The sequence below is a fragment of the Coenobita brevimanus genome, chromosome 53, assembly GCF_032717465.1.
Source record: "Coenobita brevimanus isolate Jiangsu-jjx chromosome 53, ASM3271746v2, whole genome shotgun sequence".
NCBI classification, from domain to species: domain Eukaryota; kingdom Metazoa; phylum Arthropoda; class Malacostraca; order Decapoda; family Coenobitidae; genus Coenobita; species Coenobita brevimanus.
The window spans coordinates 40,294,313-40,309,079 of record NC_137006.1 but is presented as its reverse complement, the minus strand read 5'-3'; the positions used below and the strand labels follow the sequence as shown (position 1 = coordinate 40,309,079).

At 45.8% G+C, this 14,767-nt stretch overlaps 1 protein-coding gene across 1 annotated transcript in view; it reads left to right on the top strand.

The window, feature by feature from the left end:
* LOC145400803 (uncharacterized) overlaps nucleotides 1–3,821 on the top strand; it is a 58,583-nt gene extending 54,762 nt beyond the window's left edge. Inside the window, exon 4 of the mRNA XM_080273239.1 lies at nucleotides 3,638–3,821. Within this exon, the coding sequence (XP_080129365.1) occupies nucleotides 3,638–3,821 (184 nt within the window). The remainder of the gene's footprint in view (nucleotides 1–3,637) is intronic.
* The last annotated feature ends 10,946 nt before the right edge of the window (nucleotides 3,822–14,767 follow it).

The following is a 14,767-nucleotide window of genomic DNA, read 5'->3' as shown; positions in this document are numbered from 1 at the left end:
TTGTGAAGAACCCTAGCATTTCCTTAACCACGTTCTTTGCTGAGATATTTCTAAGTGGAATGGCTTCAGGATAACTAGTAGCCATATCAATCAGGGTCAACACATAAGAAAATCCTGAAGAAGTCTTAGGAAGAGGGCCCACAATATCCACCAACACACGGGTGAATGGCGCCTCAAAAGGAGGAATGGGAATAGAGGTGCAACCTTTTCGGTTTCATTACACTTCCCCACAACTTGACAGGTGTGACAAGACTTACAATACCAGGAAACATCCCTGAAGATACCTGGCCAGTAGAAGTGTTTCAAAATGCGTGCCACAGTCTTCCTCACTCCAAGGTGTCCTGCCAAACTGGAATCATGAGCCACTCTATTGATATCCTGCCTACAAACACGAGGGATGACAACTTGATGTACAACCTCCCATTCACCGTCGGCTGATGCTGTTGGGGGTCTCCACTTCCTCATAAGTACTCCTGACTTTATATAATAACAAGTAGAAGCACCAGCTGACTCTTCCTCACTGCAAGCAGAGTTAGCTAGACCTTTCAACTCAGGGTCAGCAACCTGCAACTCAACCAACTCTTGACGAGACAAATTATCAACACTACGGGGTACTGCCTCATCTGGTGAGTGGTCCAAATTAGCAAGAAAAGTGTCAGCTAGGATAACATCATCATCATCATTATCCTCTAAATCACCAGTAACTTTAGACTTAGCCCTAGTGACAGCACATGCAGGGAACACATCAGGGACATCACAATCCTGGGTCGCAGCCACTGGCTCACTAGACAACTGGGAGCTGGACACACTTGACTTCCACCAATATCATTTCCAAGTAAGAAAGTTACACCTGACATTGGGAGTGTCTCAACCAACCCAACCATAACGGAACCATTAACAAAACCAGACTCTAAATTCACTCTGCACAGAGGGACAGAGAAGTAATTATTCCCTACACCTTGTAAGATTACAGTTTCATCAGAGGAATTAACATTAGAGCCTAGAACACTGGTCAGCATAAGAGATTGGCAAGCACTTGTATCACGATATATTTTAACTGATTTCCTGTCGTTACTGTCCAGAGGACTGACAAAACCATCAGACAGGAAATTAGCACATGAACTCTTGAGAGTGTCACCCACGTTACTGCTCAAAAGAGGAGCTCCATCATGAGAATTTGTTACCCCTCAAAGCAGGTTCAGTTAACTCGGTTAAAGAATTCTGGGAACTCTCAAGGGTGGACACTAGACCAATTGACTGAATATTTAAAGACTCCTTTTTGTTCACATCACGCTGTCTCCTGAAACATTTCTCCGTAGTATGACCAAGCTTACTACAATAAGTACATTTACTTTTCCGAAATCTAGAGGTGAAGCTGGTATTTACTTCCTAAGAAACATCATCTTTATTCTCTTTCCTGTTACCTGTACTCTGAGTAAAGGCAACGTACTTACTATCAGCTTTCCTTTTTTCTTTAGAATATCTCTTGTGAGTGAGAACATATTCATCAGCTAAAACTGCAGCATCAGACAAATTATCTATTCTTTTCTCATCAAGATATAGGCTTACATCTTTATAAATACACCTCTTGAAGTCCTCCAGCAAAATCATCTGCTTAAATTTACCAAAATCAGAATCCACATTCTTAGAATTTAACCACTGCTCTAACAGACCTTCTTTGATTTTTGCATACTCAACATGGGATTGCTTATCTTGCTTGTAAGTTGTCCTAAATTTTACTCTATAGGCTTCAGGAACAAGCTCATAGGCCTTAAGAATCAAGCTCTTAACTACATCGTAATTATCAGATTGATCCTGAGGCAAAGATGCATAAGTTACTTGAGTTTTACCGGTGAGAACAGTTTGAAGGAGTACTGGCCAATACTGTTTGGGCCAATTAAAACCTGTAGCTACCCTCTCAAACAACTGAAAATACTTTGTTAAATCAGATTCATTAAAAGGAGGGACAAGTTTAACATTTTTAGCCACATCAAAATCATCAGAGCTAGATGATCCAGTTCCACATTGTTTCATGCGATACTCATGGTCTGCCTGAATCCTAGCAATTTCAACTTGTGCCTCAGCCTCCTTAGAACGAGCCTGAAACTCAGCCTCCTTAGCATGAGACTCCGCCTCCTTAGCACAAGCCTCCTGCAGGGCTAGCTGTAACTTAGCTAATTCAATCTGCGTTTGCTCATTTGGAGGAGTTACATTAAACAAGCTTTTATTAATCATGCCAACAATTTGATCTTTAGAATGATGAGAGCGAACAGCAATTCCCAATTGTTGAGCAACAAACTTAAGTTCATTCTTTGTTCTGTTTTCTACATCACACACTGTTTGCACATTTGACAAAAAATCTTTGGCTTCATCAAGTGTAGTAATAGTAGACATCATGAATAAATCACAGTCACAAAATATCAAGCAATATCCTTATGATAATATCCTGAATATCCTGGCAGGGTCGCCAAATTTATGTTACGGAACAGAGAAAGATAATGTACACTTTAAGTGAGAATACTAATAATCACTACTGTCCCGTAAAGGTCCAGGTTCTAAACAAAAAGTTAGGTAAAATTACAGGTTAAAGTTTAATGCTCAAACTAACAACAAAACATTCAGGACTCATAAGATAATGTAATGGCAAAAAACAGGTTAAATATATGACTAACTGCAATAGCCTCTATTAACACGAAATTAGCATGAGTAAATTTATCTAAGTCAGCCCTGTTAAAATGAGATACCAGATAATACTCAGTGAATGCAAGATAAATTATTACAGATACAAAATATTATCAATGATGGCTGACAATAAGAACCTTTACATAAATTACGAAAACCTTACTAGGCCTAAGAATTAACCTTATGCTACACAGTACAAGAAAAATGCAACAACAGTTATACTCAAATTACACACAGCTGCTAGATGGTTGGAGACTTCCTGAGCACTCACAATAACTGTACAGGGGAGGACAGAGATGTGAACATAATGAGGAGTAGATCTAAGTGGCAATAATGTAGAGACTGAGCTCATTATATAGGGGTCGGCAGAGCTTGATACAACTTGCAAGAAGAACGTGCAAATGAAGCCATGGGGACAAAGAGTTGACAATCCCGCTCTGAACAACAGAAAGAACGACTTACTCTACTATAACGGTAGAAGGGGGAGTGAGGTAGAACGAGCTCGTGATCAAACAGGCAGCACACTGTACGTTAGAATTACACAAAGGATGATGAAATCATAGGCTATGTAACAATATATATATATATATATATATATATATATATATATATATATATATATATATATATATATACACACTCAGACACACACACACACACACACACACACACACACACACACACACAAAATCAGAATACCATTTTTTTTTTTCCAAAAACTCCAGGTATGAGAACCCAAGTAGAGGGATTATCGGAGAGACACGCAAGTAAATACACAGACAGACAAATACGTCGATTGCAAAACAATTTTCTCCTATAGTACAGCTTAGAGAGCCCAATCAAAGGGATGGGTGGAGGTCTATTATCGTAAAATGGTGTGTCAGGCAACAAACAGGTATTGATACAAAAAGATGGCTACATTGACAGTCAATGGCATAATTTTCTTATACTTCAGGTGTGAGAACTTAACCACAGGGATAAACGACGGCCCAGCCAGGAGCAGGCAGAGAAGGCAATGGCGAGGCAGAGGCAGAGACAGAGACAGAGGCAGAGGCAGAGCCGGAGGCAGAGGCAGAGGCTGTGGTGGAACAACCAATGGAACAACCACTGAAACGACCATTGAAACCACCACTGATTGAACAGTGGAACCACAACTGAAACGAGCAATGGAACTAGCTCTGGAACGAACAGTGGAAACAACCCTGGAACAAACAATGGAAACAACTCTGGAACAAACAATGGAAACAACCCTGGGACAAACAACGGACACAACTTGAAACAAACAACGGAAACAACTCTGGAACAAACAATGGAAACAACCCTGGAATAAACAACAGAAACAACCCTGGACACAATGGAACACTGGAACAAACAACGGAAACAATGCTAATAATGGCTTGGACCCTGGGCTGGTGGGTGGGTAATCAGGTAGTGTAGGCGGTGGGGGTGGTGGTGAGGGTGAGGCTGTGACGGAGAACTACTGCAGTTCAGGCGGGGGGGACCCACCTATCAGGCTGTCACAGTCTTCTGTCGCTGACCATTTATGGCTGACCACCACCACCCACTGCATTAACCAGTCCCTTCATGGCTGACCACCACCACCCACTGCATTAACCAGTCCCTTCATGGCTGACCACCACCACCCACTGCATTAACCAGTCCCTTCATGGCTGACCACCACCACCCACTGCATTAACCAGTCCCTTCATGGCTGACCACCACCACCCACTGCATTAACCAGTCCCTTCATGGGTGACAACCACCACCCACTGAATTAATCAGACCCTTCATGGCTGACCACCACCACCCACTGCATTAACCAGTCCCTTCACGGCTGGCCACCACCACCCACTGCATTAACCATCCCTTCATGGCTGACCACCACCACCCACGGCATTAACCATTCCCTTCATGGCTGACCACCACCACCCACTGGATTAACCATTCCCTTCATGGCTGACCACCACCACCCACTGGATTAACCAGTCCCTTCATGGCTGACCACCACCACTCACTGCATTAACCAGTCCCTTCATGGCTGACCACCACCACCCACTGCATTAACCAGACCCTTCATGGCGGACCACCACCACCCACTGCATTAACCAGTTCCTTCATGGCGGACCACCACCACCCACTGCATTAACCAGCTCCTTCATGGCTGATCAGCACCACCCACCGAATTAACCAGACCTTTCACGGTTGAGGACCAAAACCCACTACAATAACCAGACCCTTCACGGTTGAGGCCCGCCGCCCAATGCACACACACACACACACACACACACACACATACACAGAAAACACCATTCACTACACTATCTCGTCACGACTCATACTCACTACTTCACTTATCGAACCCATCAGGGTTAAGGCCCTCCACCCACTACACAAAGCCGTCACGGCTGAGGTCCTCCGCCCTCTACACAAAGCCTTCACAGTTGGGGCCCGCCACCCACTGCACTAACCCGTCACGGTTGAGGCCCTTCACCCACTACACAAAGCCGTCACGATTGAGGCCCTCCACCCAGTACATTAACCCGTCATTGTTGAGGCTCGTCACCCACTGCACCAACTCTTCACGGATGAGGCCCACCAGCCTCTACACTTACCACCTGGCCTTTGAGAGTTGTCATACCTGCAACAATATATCATTTAGTAGTTGTCAGACCTGGTGCCAGACCCCACTCTACAAGCAACATAATACCATATATCTCATCGTACATATGACAGTCAGTTCTTTGGATATAGTCAACATATTGTCTACCTTTATAGCTCAGTTTTGTCTTACAACTGAGGTCCTGAGCGCTTAGTAATCACGATGTCTTGTGTGATGATATTCGGTAGTTGTAAGACAGATGGTCTGGCGGAAATTAAACTCTGGCCATCATACACGTTTACTGTTATTGGTGACAATAAATATTTGATGCTTATTTGTGTTTTGTATATCTGTCGACAAAATTATGGCTTATTGCTATTGCTTAACCCCAATGTGTCTGACTGAGCAAACCCGTTGACCACAGGTAAGAAACTGCTTCTATGGTGCAGTTCTACAGGTACGAGTACATCACAATACCTACACCGTGCAAGAAACTGCCACCTGTATGTAGCAGACACGCCTTGCCAGGGTCCTTCCAACGGCAAGGTACAGTGAAGTATGAGTGGGTTTGGCCCCTAGGTGAACGTCGCAGCTGCTCCACCTGGGGTAACACAGCCACCACGTGCAGGCTCCTCTTCAGCGCCGTTAAGCTGTGTGTAAAGTAACTTCTCAGTACTTGGATGGTTGGCTATATTCTTGACAATGATATTAGGCTGTGTTATAGGCCTCAGTGACAGTGTTTTACATATGGTATTTTGCATCAAACATTAAATGGACTTTATTTTGTCATTACCTCGTATGATAACCTAACACAGAGTTCTATAGCTTTGTTTTCTGCTTCCTATAGCAAATCAACACCACGCAAATAAATACAAAAACAGAGTAACCAAACTTCCACACCAATCGCAGAGCCGCGCCTCGCTGTGCCGAGATGCTGTCAATCGCATGGAAACATTAGCTCACCGCACGGGACGGCCCCGCAGGGGCGGTTGCTTGCCTGTGGTTCCTGGGTCTAGTCGATCAGATAGATTGGGGTATCGCAACAACGTCACAGTATGCATTTCAAATAAATTTTCTAGGGATGTTTTAAGTGTATGCAGCACTTTAATGGTACCTGTCGACTCCCCACCACCCACGCCAGTATCGAACTCCTACTATGGATTGATAGTTGTCCAATCAATGCAGGTAATTCACTGGGTAGGATAATGCGTCTTACTGTTTCGACGAAACTCATTAAAAAAGAACAAATAGCAGCTACAAGCGGTACCTCGTATTAAAACAATGGTACCAGCTTATGATGTAAATTATTGTTTTTTAATATCTGTTGCATGGTAATTATCGCTAAGGTACATTATACATCACGGCTGCGATTCCAGCGCGGCTACGTAGCAAGCACTGTTATGAGTGGCTCAAGCCTTGCCTTGCTTCCCTTGCAGAGGATGTGGAAAGCAGGGATGGCTATGAATAGTTTATTTTCGTCTGACAAAAACTGCTGCCTCTCCACACTGAATGCTGAGCTTTTATGGGAGAGGAGTGGTAAAATATGCTGCTGGCTATGAAGAAATGGTAAGGAAATAATGTGTTAATGGAGTATCATCTGATTTTGCCAGTAAATAACAGGTAATTGGCTAGAAAGAACGCCAATCTCGGTCAGATACGATCAAGCTGACTATAACCTAGGAAGTACCATCAGAGGTAATGTTACCCTGTGTCTAAGTGCGACAACTATTAGCGGATTTTTCTTTTTGCTTTTACTGTGTTCGGCCTGGACCTCCAGTGGACATGCTTTCGGCATTAACAATTAGTGTGGGTGCATAAACACGTGGCATCTTGTTGTCAGTGTGTGTGTGTGTGTGTGTGTGTGTGTGTGTGTGTGTGTGTGTGTGTGTGTGTGTGTGTGTGTGTGTGTGTGTGTGTGTGTGTGTGTGTGTGTGTGTGTGTGTGTGTTTCATCTATTGCTGTCCACCTCTCTCTAAACACGGCTGCTTCATACGTTAAAAGAGGAAGAAAGTGTGAAGACTGCTGCTGCAGTTTGAACAGTACCAGCTCAAAGCTACATTGTGGGTATTATTATCCAAGGATTTCATTTTCCAAATCAATGTATTCTTTGGTGATGTATTACGTCATCAGTGGGGGTTTTCTAGTATGCAGAAAACGTCCCTTAACTCGCTCCCTATACCCGGCTGAAGGTTGATGAGCATCAGAAGGCCAGTTTCAGCCTGCAGTCCATCGTGCTCACGTTCAGATGAACCTGGGGTTACAATAATAACACCAACACCAACACCACCAACAACAACACCACCAACAACAACAACACCAACAACACCAGCACCAACAACAGTATCATTCATCCTCACTCACATTGTCCATTATAACTCGCCAACGATGCATGGACTCTGTGATGCTAATATCTATGTTTCAATCTGACCTTGGAACGCTACCAGCAAACACGATTATGTGATGATTTTTTAGTTCTTTCTGTCATCACATTATTTTATTTAACATTTGGGAAACCTGCCGCAGTGAGGGGTTAAACAAGTCTCCCTTGACCTTCCTTCACAGTTTAATATAAGCTAAATACAATCGTCAGGTGGTAGCAAGAAGGCAGTGAAAAGGACATCCTCTGACTGATGGGGTTATATGTTCTCAGGGGCAGCTTTGTCATGAAACACTGCATGAATATATTCAATAACGTATGTTATTTAATTTGGTAAGACATCTCCGTGCTGGATAATATAATCCAGTATGGTTCACTGTTCTGGCCGATTTTCATTTTCACTTCATCTCTGTTCAATGTCTCCCGAGCTGCAAAACATTATATAGTAATAGCCTAGTGGTCAGCGTGGATAGTTGTAAATTCGGCTTTTCAGTTGAAGGGGATGATGAGCCTATCTTACACCTCATGCTCAAAAACTTTTTCAAAACTGAATAAAATCGCGCAGAGCTAGCAAGAATATAATAAAGACATCACCCTATGGAAGAGGTTAATAACTTACATACCAGTAGAACACAGTCCATGTTTGTAAAAATTATATACCCCAGTCAGACCGAAAGTGTTGCATCTTCCAATAAACCACTTTTTCTCTGTGTGGCCTGATCCAAAGTGACAAGTGGGCAAATATTGGGTGAGTGAGATAATCACGATACGGCTTGAAGTCTTTATTTTCGCTAACGTTTCTGCCTACAAGCTAAAGGAAAATTAATAAAGAATCCCAGCACTAACCCGTGGTATCACACCCATCCAAGTTCATCCCCTTTTCCTTTCGAGCAAATCATGGTACTGTGATATCCAAACACACAACACAGCTTTAGAAGTCCCAGTGCAGTCACAGTCGTACTCATCCCAAGATGTAAAATACACTCTTTGGAAGTCTGTTAGTTTGAGTGGCTTGAGGCTCTACAGTCACTGGACAGTCCCCTAGTGAATGAGTAGCCTCCGGGATTTGCGGAATTTTGACTACTGTCTCCTCTCGCCACACCTGACATCCGAGTAATGAATATTTGAAGATCAAGGTAAATTAATTAAGATATTATAAAGCAGTAAAGTAGGAAGTAAGGAAACTTGCTAATGTCTTCTTCTCGCCACACCCAACCGTTTGAGTCAGATACCTGGAGATGAAGGCGAGAGTAAAGTGGTTAGGATTCATAGCTGCGAGATTTAAGTAAGCTAAGTCTTGGATCATAAAACTGGATAGGGAAGATTAAGGACCTGTCCAGTGAAAACCCATTTTCTTCTGGAGGATTCAGATCATTTACAAAACATAAAGTAATACATTATAGTTATTTGGTTACATAGAGAAATAAAATATAAACGGCTTGTGAGGTCTGAAACTCTGACGTCACTTAGCAGCCAACATCCGGATTACATAGCCTACGTGGTAACGCTTACTCAAGGCTGCTCTCTCAAAGTCGTGGTGATCTACCTTGCATTCAAAACCATTGTTTTTGGGACTCAGGTCCAGTCGGTCTGACAGTGCTTTTTAGAGGCAGCAATGCAGAGTGCTGTGCATCCCAGGACTGATGAAGCTCATCTTTCTGGAATTACCTTTCAAGAAAGTGTCAAAAGCGGGATTTGAATGAATCTACAGATCAGTCAGTGAGGTCCCTAATGCTTCTTGAGTAGAGGCGTTCAATATTTTAAGATCAGAATGGCATTCCAGTCGCTAAGGGTTTTATCCATGGCAAGTGACTGCATGGACAGTGTTCTGCTGCACTTGCAACCAGTTCTTTGTTGTGAAATGGCCATGGTACATCATTTGTGCTTCATGAATATTGTTCCAGATTTTCTAGCACCTCCATAAATGGTAACATATCTCTCCCTACTCTTTTATTAGGAGTAGACGTCCATCCCTTTTCAGTCTCTACCAGTACGTTAGAGTTCTTCCATACACCGAATCTGTCTGGTGAAGGCATGCTGGACTTCTTCAAGGGCCTGAATGTCTGATAATCTGTGAGAGGACCACAGCTGACTGCAATAGTTCAACATAGGCTGGATAAGAGTCACTCCAAATAGTCATCAGGCATTCTGGCCTCCTCGGGATTTTGAATATTCGGCGTATTCATCCCAAGGCTTTCTTGGTCCTATTGAGCGCTCTTCATCATCGGCGTGTGCGTTTGGAAAGTACCGTCATCACTCGAATGAAGTAGCTAGACATTTAAGAGAGAGTGCTTGCCTTTATTTCCTGGCCGTCACTTGTAGGTAGTGTAGTATTTCCATAATATCGAACTCCACATCTTAGGAGTTCAAATTCATCGACACTGAATACCATAATTAATTGTTCTTGCAAAAGTTGTAAAATGCGTTGAGGTCTCTCATACAACTGGTTAAAATCCTCTTTGGTTTCCATACCTCCGCACATGTTTGTGTTGTCAGCAAAGAATGACAGTGTGGACTACGACACTTCATTGTCAGTGTTCCCCCATTAATACTAAAAACAATAGGGCGTCTGGCACCAATCACTGTGGTACACATCATAATGATTAGGCCTGGAGTGTAACATAGCTGCATGTGCTGGTACTGCCCGGGTCTTTGACTTTTATGGGTCAACACAAACCTAATTTACCGGTAATTCCTTGGCTGCGGGAGTTTGTGTAGAAGGATACATTTTTGCTGAATGCTTTTTTTTTTTTTTTTTTTTTTTTTAAAGAGGCCAGGGATACTGTCACCGTTTTCTTTTTCCTCCTCAGCTGTAATTTTTTCCCCTTGGCTTAGCCCAGATTTTCATACTTATGCAGGTAAATTCATGTAGCTCAGTGGCAGAATAAGCCAATACACACTACGGCTCTGCATACTGTATTGTGCAGTGCAACAGGGGTCTGTTAATGGGTCGTTTTCCCTTTCATGCCGACTGCTATCCCATTATACCAAGTTAAAGAACAACCCGTGCACCTTAACTCCCGTTATTCACTCCCTGCCTAGGACACTGTTCGAAGCAGAGCTCTGGCCAATCTTTCTCCTACGCTGGACTTAGTCCCAGTTATAGAAAAGCTTGAGTTTTTGCCAGTTTTCCTCGTTTTTGCCTCTTTTGAGACAGTCTCAGGCATAGAGAGTGATTTTCTCTTATTTCCTGTACTTTTGGCTGGACTCTGAAATTCCTGCACAGTGACAGACACTGCCTGACTGAGAGTGTGTGGATGTCGTGTGTTTGCTTGTGTGTGTGTGTGTGTGTGTGTGTGTGTGTGTGTGTGTTTGTGTGTGTGTGTGTGTGTGTGTGTGTGTGTGTGTGTGTGTGTGTGTGTGTGTGTGTGTTTTACGGCCAAGCCATTAGTGTCCCCCGACGTTGGCTACGACGCCGAACCCTGAAGGGGTGCCGTTAGGAGCACTTCCATGACGGGGGGGCTTTTAGAGCCAAGTTGTAGGGAAGCGTTGAGGGCAGCTTTTCTGTTAGGGGTTAGGACAAGTCCCTCATATGGGGTAGAAGCGAGTCTCCTATGTCGCTCTTTTAGGGCAGGGAGAATAGGGTCCCCACAACCTGTAGAGGCCTTTCTTTTACCGTGTTTTCTTTTTTTTTTTGTGGCAGTGAGTGTGTCTGTGTTTGTGGGTGTGTGGTATATGTGTCTGTTTGTGTGTCTGTGTGAGTGGTGTCTGTGGGTGTTTGTTTGCATGCCCGTCTGTCAGAAACTATGAAGGGGACCCAGGTGTCTGCCTCTAAGAACTATGGGATAATCGGTATCCTTGTCACCCACAGGGCAAGCCCGTCCTCACCTTCTAAGCAGAGGCCTTTCCTCGCCCTGCTATTGTGCCAGAGAGGCGCGAAGCGAGAGCTGGCGTCTTTCTGATGCCAGCTTTTGCTTCGTTGACGTCTGGCAAGGCCTCTGGCTCACCCCCTTCCTCCTAAGCTTCCTTGTAAGAAGAGGCCTTCTGGCCCTGCCACTGTGCCACGTGCAGAAGTAAGAGCGGCACCTTTCTGATGCTATGCTCTCACTCGTCAACATCTGGGCAGGCCTCTCTGCCTCCTCTCCCTCTCCTAGTCCTACAGGGACCATTTTCCATGCACGAGCTGCTGCCTCATCTCTCCCTTCCACCTCAGCACGTGCAGCCAAGGTTGCACGTGTTCGATACGAGGCAATGGAGGGAGGAAGTTTCAGCTCCTCCTCCTCCTCCTAACACTCTCTAGCAGCAAGGCCTCTCCTGCTGCTGCACGTAAGGCTGCCCTCCTTCCAAGTGACCCTCGTCCGCCCTAGTACCTTGGACCCTGCCACGTCGTCTTCGTCCTGCCCTTACTGCAGACGCTAGCAACGGCACCTGTACTGAAGAGCCACCCCTGGCTGTGCATCGTCTCACTGCAGATCCTTCTTTTGCTGCACCTGCTGCCTCTCTCGATGATGAAGGCTTCGTCACCATGACGCGGAAGACACGGCGAGCGTCACAGGGAAACGCCCTTCAACCTGCATTGAAGCCTCCAGGGTCTCCATGGCCACCCCCTGCTGCATGCCCTCGGTCTTCGTTGGTCTTGCTCCTCTGCCTCCACAAGTCTGCTTTCCTGGCCTTTGTGTCCCCTGTTCAGGAAGGATACAGCACCAGCTACAGACATGGTAAGCGGCTCTAGGAGCGACCCCTGCCCAGCCTCATGGCCATGAATCACTTTGGCCGCTACGAAAGCTGTGTGCTGATCCCCATCGATAGAGGGATCATATCTTTGCCTGAGGACGGTAGGCGGAGGAAGAGGCCCCGATCGTCAAGATCATGAAGCTGCCTCAGGGCGGTCAGACAAACGTAGGCGGTTGTGATGGGATATCCCCAGCATATGCCGGTGGATGTTCTACTACAACACGACCTCAATGAGGAGGTAGTGATGAGATGCCAAAATCAATGAACATGGGAGGAGACGCTGCAGGTCTGCGTGACGCCGTGGGACGTCTTGTGGAATCTGTCAATCTTGGCAGCACTGGGGCAGTGTTTTATCTCCTCCCCTTCACACCCGAGCCCCTGTGCACTGCTACAGGATGTCATCAATACGGACACCATTGCACCACCTGGCAACTGTACCATCGTCTGCAGGATATGCAGTGGCAAGGGCATAACACCGAGCAGGTGCCTGCAGCGTGAGCTCAAAGCAAAGGAGCCAACAACCACCAAGTGCCCCATTTGCTCAGGGCAACACCACACCTGGCACCTGCAGTTGCCCTGCAAGGGGTTCAGTGGGTAAACCAGGGTTGAGAGAGCAAGTTGCATGGTTGAGCATGGGCGGCCAGGACCATCAGTGCCACTCCAGCTCCCCAGGCACCTTTGTCTGGGGACAGCAAGTGCCGCCCTCAGGTTTCAAGCCCTCCAGCTCTCAAGCAAGCAGAACTTTCCACCGTTGCCTCCCACTCTCACTGTGGGCAAGACCCACGGCAGATATTCTACCACCCGCACCGACATACGTCCTGCCGCCACCACCCTGCTCAGTGCCCAGCAAACCTCCCGCCTCCTGTTCCTCCCGGTGATGACTTTCATGACGAAGGAGCTCAGGAACCTAGCCACCGAGCTTGTGCCCCACCATCACACAGGACTATCGCGCAAACCCTGGATATCCCAATGCCAACAGAGCCCCTTGCAAAAGTTGCTGATCTCCTTGTAGAGCGAGGCTATTGAAAAGGAAGTAGGCCAGCCTCAGTGCCCCACTCTCCTCCCATCGCCAACCCGGCTCACTCTACAGGGAGAACTTGTCCCACTGCCTCCCACAAGCCAGCTCGCCTTACATCCAAGCGGGTCAAAGCCTAGAGCTCTCAATGCCCAGCCTTCCACTGCTCGGTTGCTCTCATCATCACTCCCCTTTGGGGCAAGCGCCTACTCCATCGATGAACACCATGATAGACACAGCGCCCACTGCAGCTGCCTAGAGGACAACCATCTACAACTATCCCCGGATGCCATGGTAGACTCCTCCCTCCAAGACTCCTTCAGTGGGAATTGTCTGGGAGCAAGGCATAAACTCACCGCTTTTTGCAGGAGGTGGCCGCCAGGGACCACCCTCATGTTATACTCCTGCAGGAGACCCTGCTCCCAGAAAATTCCACTTTTTGCAGCTCCTCGGAGCTACACCACCCATCTCCTCCCATATATGTTCGCGGCATCACACAGGGATGTGCCACTCTGGTTCAGGACCACATCGTGTGCATGGATTTTCAGAGCCCCATCCTTTCTGTGGACCTGATGTGGAGGTCCAGGGCATGGTTCTCCACCTGACGACATCGCCCCTAATGGTATATAATGTATACCAGAGCCAGAGGAACACCCTGGGAGTGTTGGGGGAAATTTTCTCCCCAGGCTGCCAGGGGAGCTCATGTACATCGGGGGTGACTTCCAAAGTCCCACCATGCCCTTCTCTCTTTGCCCTCTTCGGTCCAATAATGCAGGATGACACATCTCTTTAACCCCTTAACCGTGGGGCGTCACTTTCATGATGCTCGGGCGCAATGGATCATACCGCGGGAGTGTCACTTTTGTGATTCTGTGTTATTTTAGAATTATCCCGGGCTTTCAAGTGGTGGCTTGTATCATCTATCAAGTACTGCCAATGTCCAACACTTTAGTCAGCACTCCAAATCTCATCTGTACTCCCTCCATCCATTGATGACATTTTAGCCATTTTCCCCCCGTTCCTGACTTTCCTCCCTACCTCCCCTCCATTACCCTGTCCTCTCTCACCTCCCTGGCCGCACTGCACTAATCAATCTCCCCCAGACTTTTCCATAGATTTCATCCATTGAAATAAGCCCTATGCCCTATACTTATACAAAATAATATATACCAAAAAAAAATAAGGTAAGTGATAGTGGTATACACCAGGAATTGGCTAATTATCACCTGACAACTTTCTCACACATGCATTCATTCGTTACATTACCACGGTAATTTCCCCTTTGAATTATGCCTTGTAATCTATTTCTGTAATAAAAATATATATCCAGAAAAGGAAGGAGAAGCCCTAGTGACATTTAGATTCACCTGGAACTACCTATTTCTTTATGTATTGCCAAGATTTTCTACCAATAATTTAT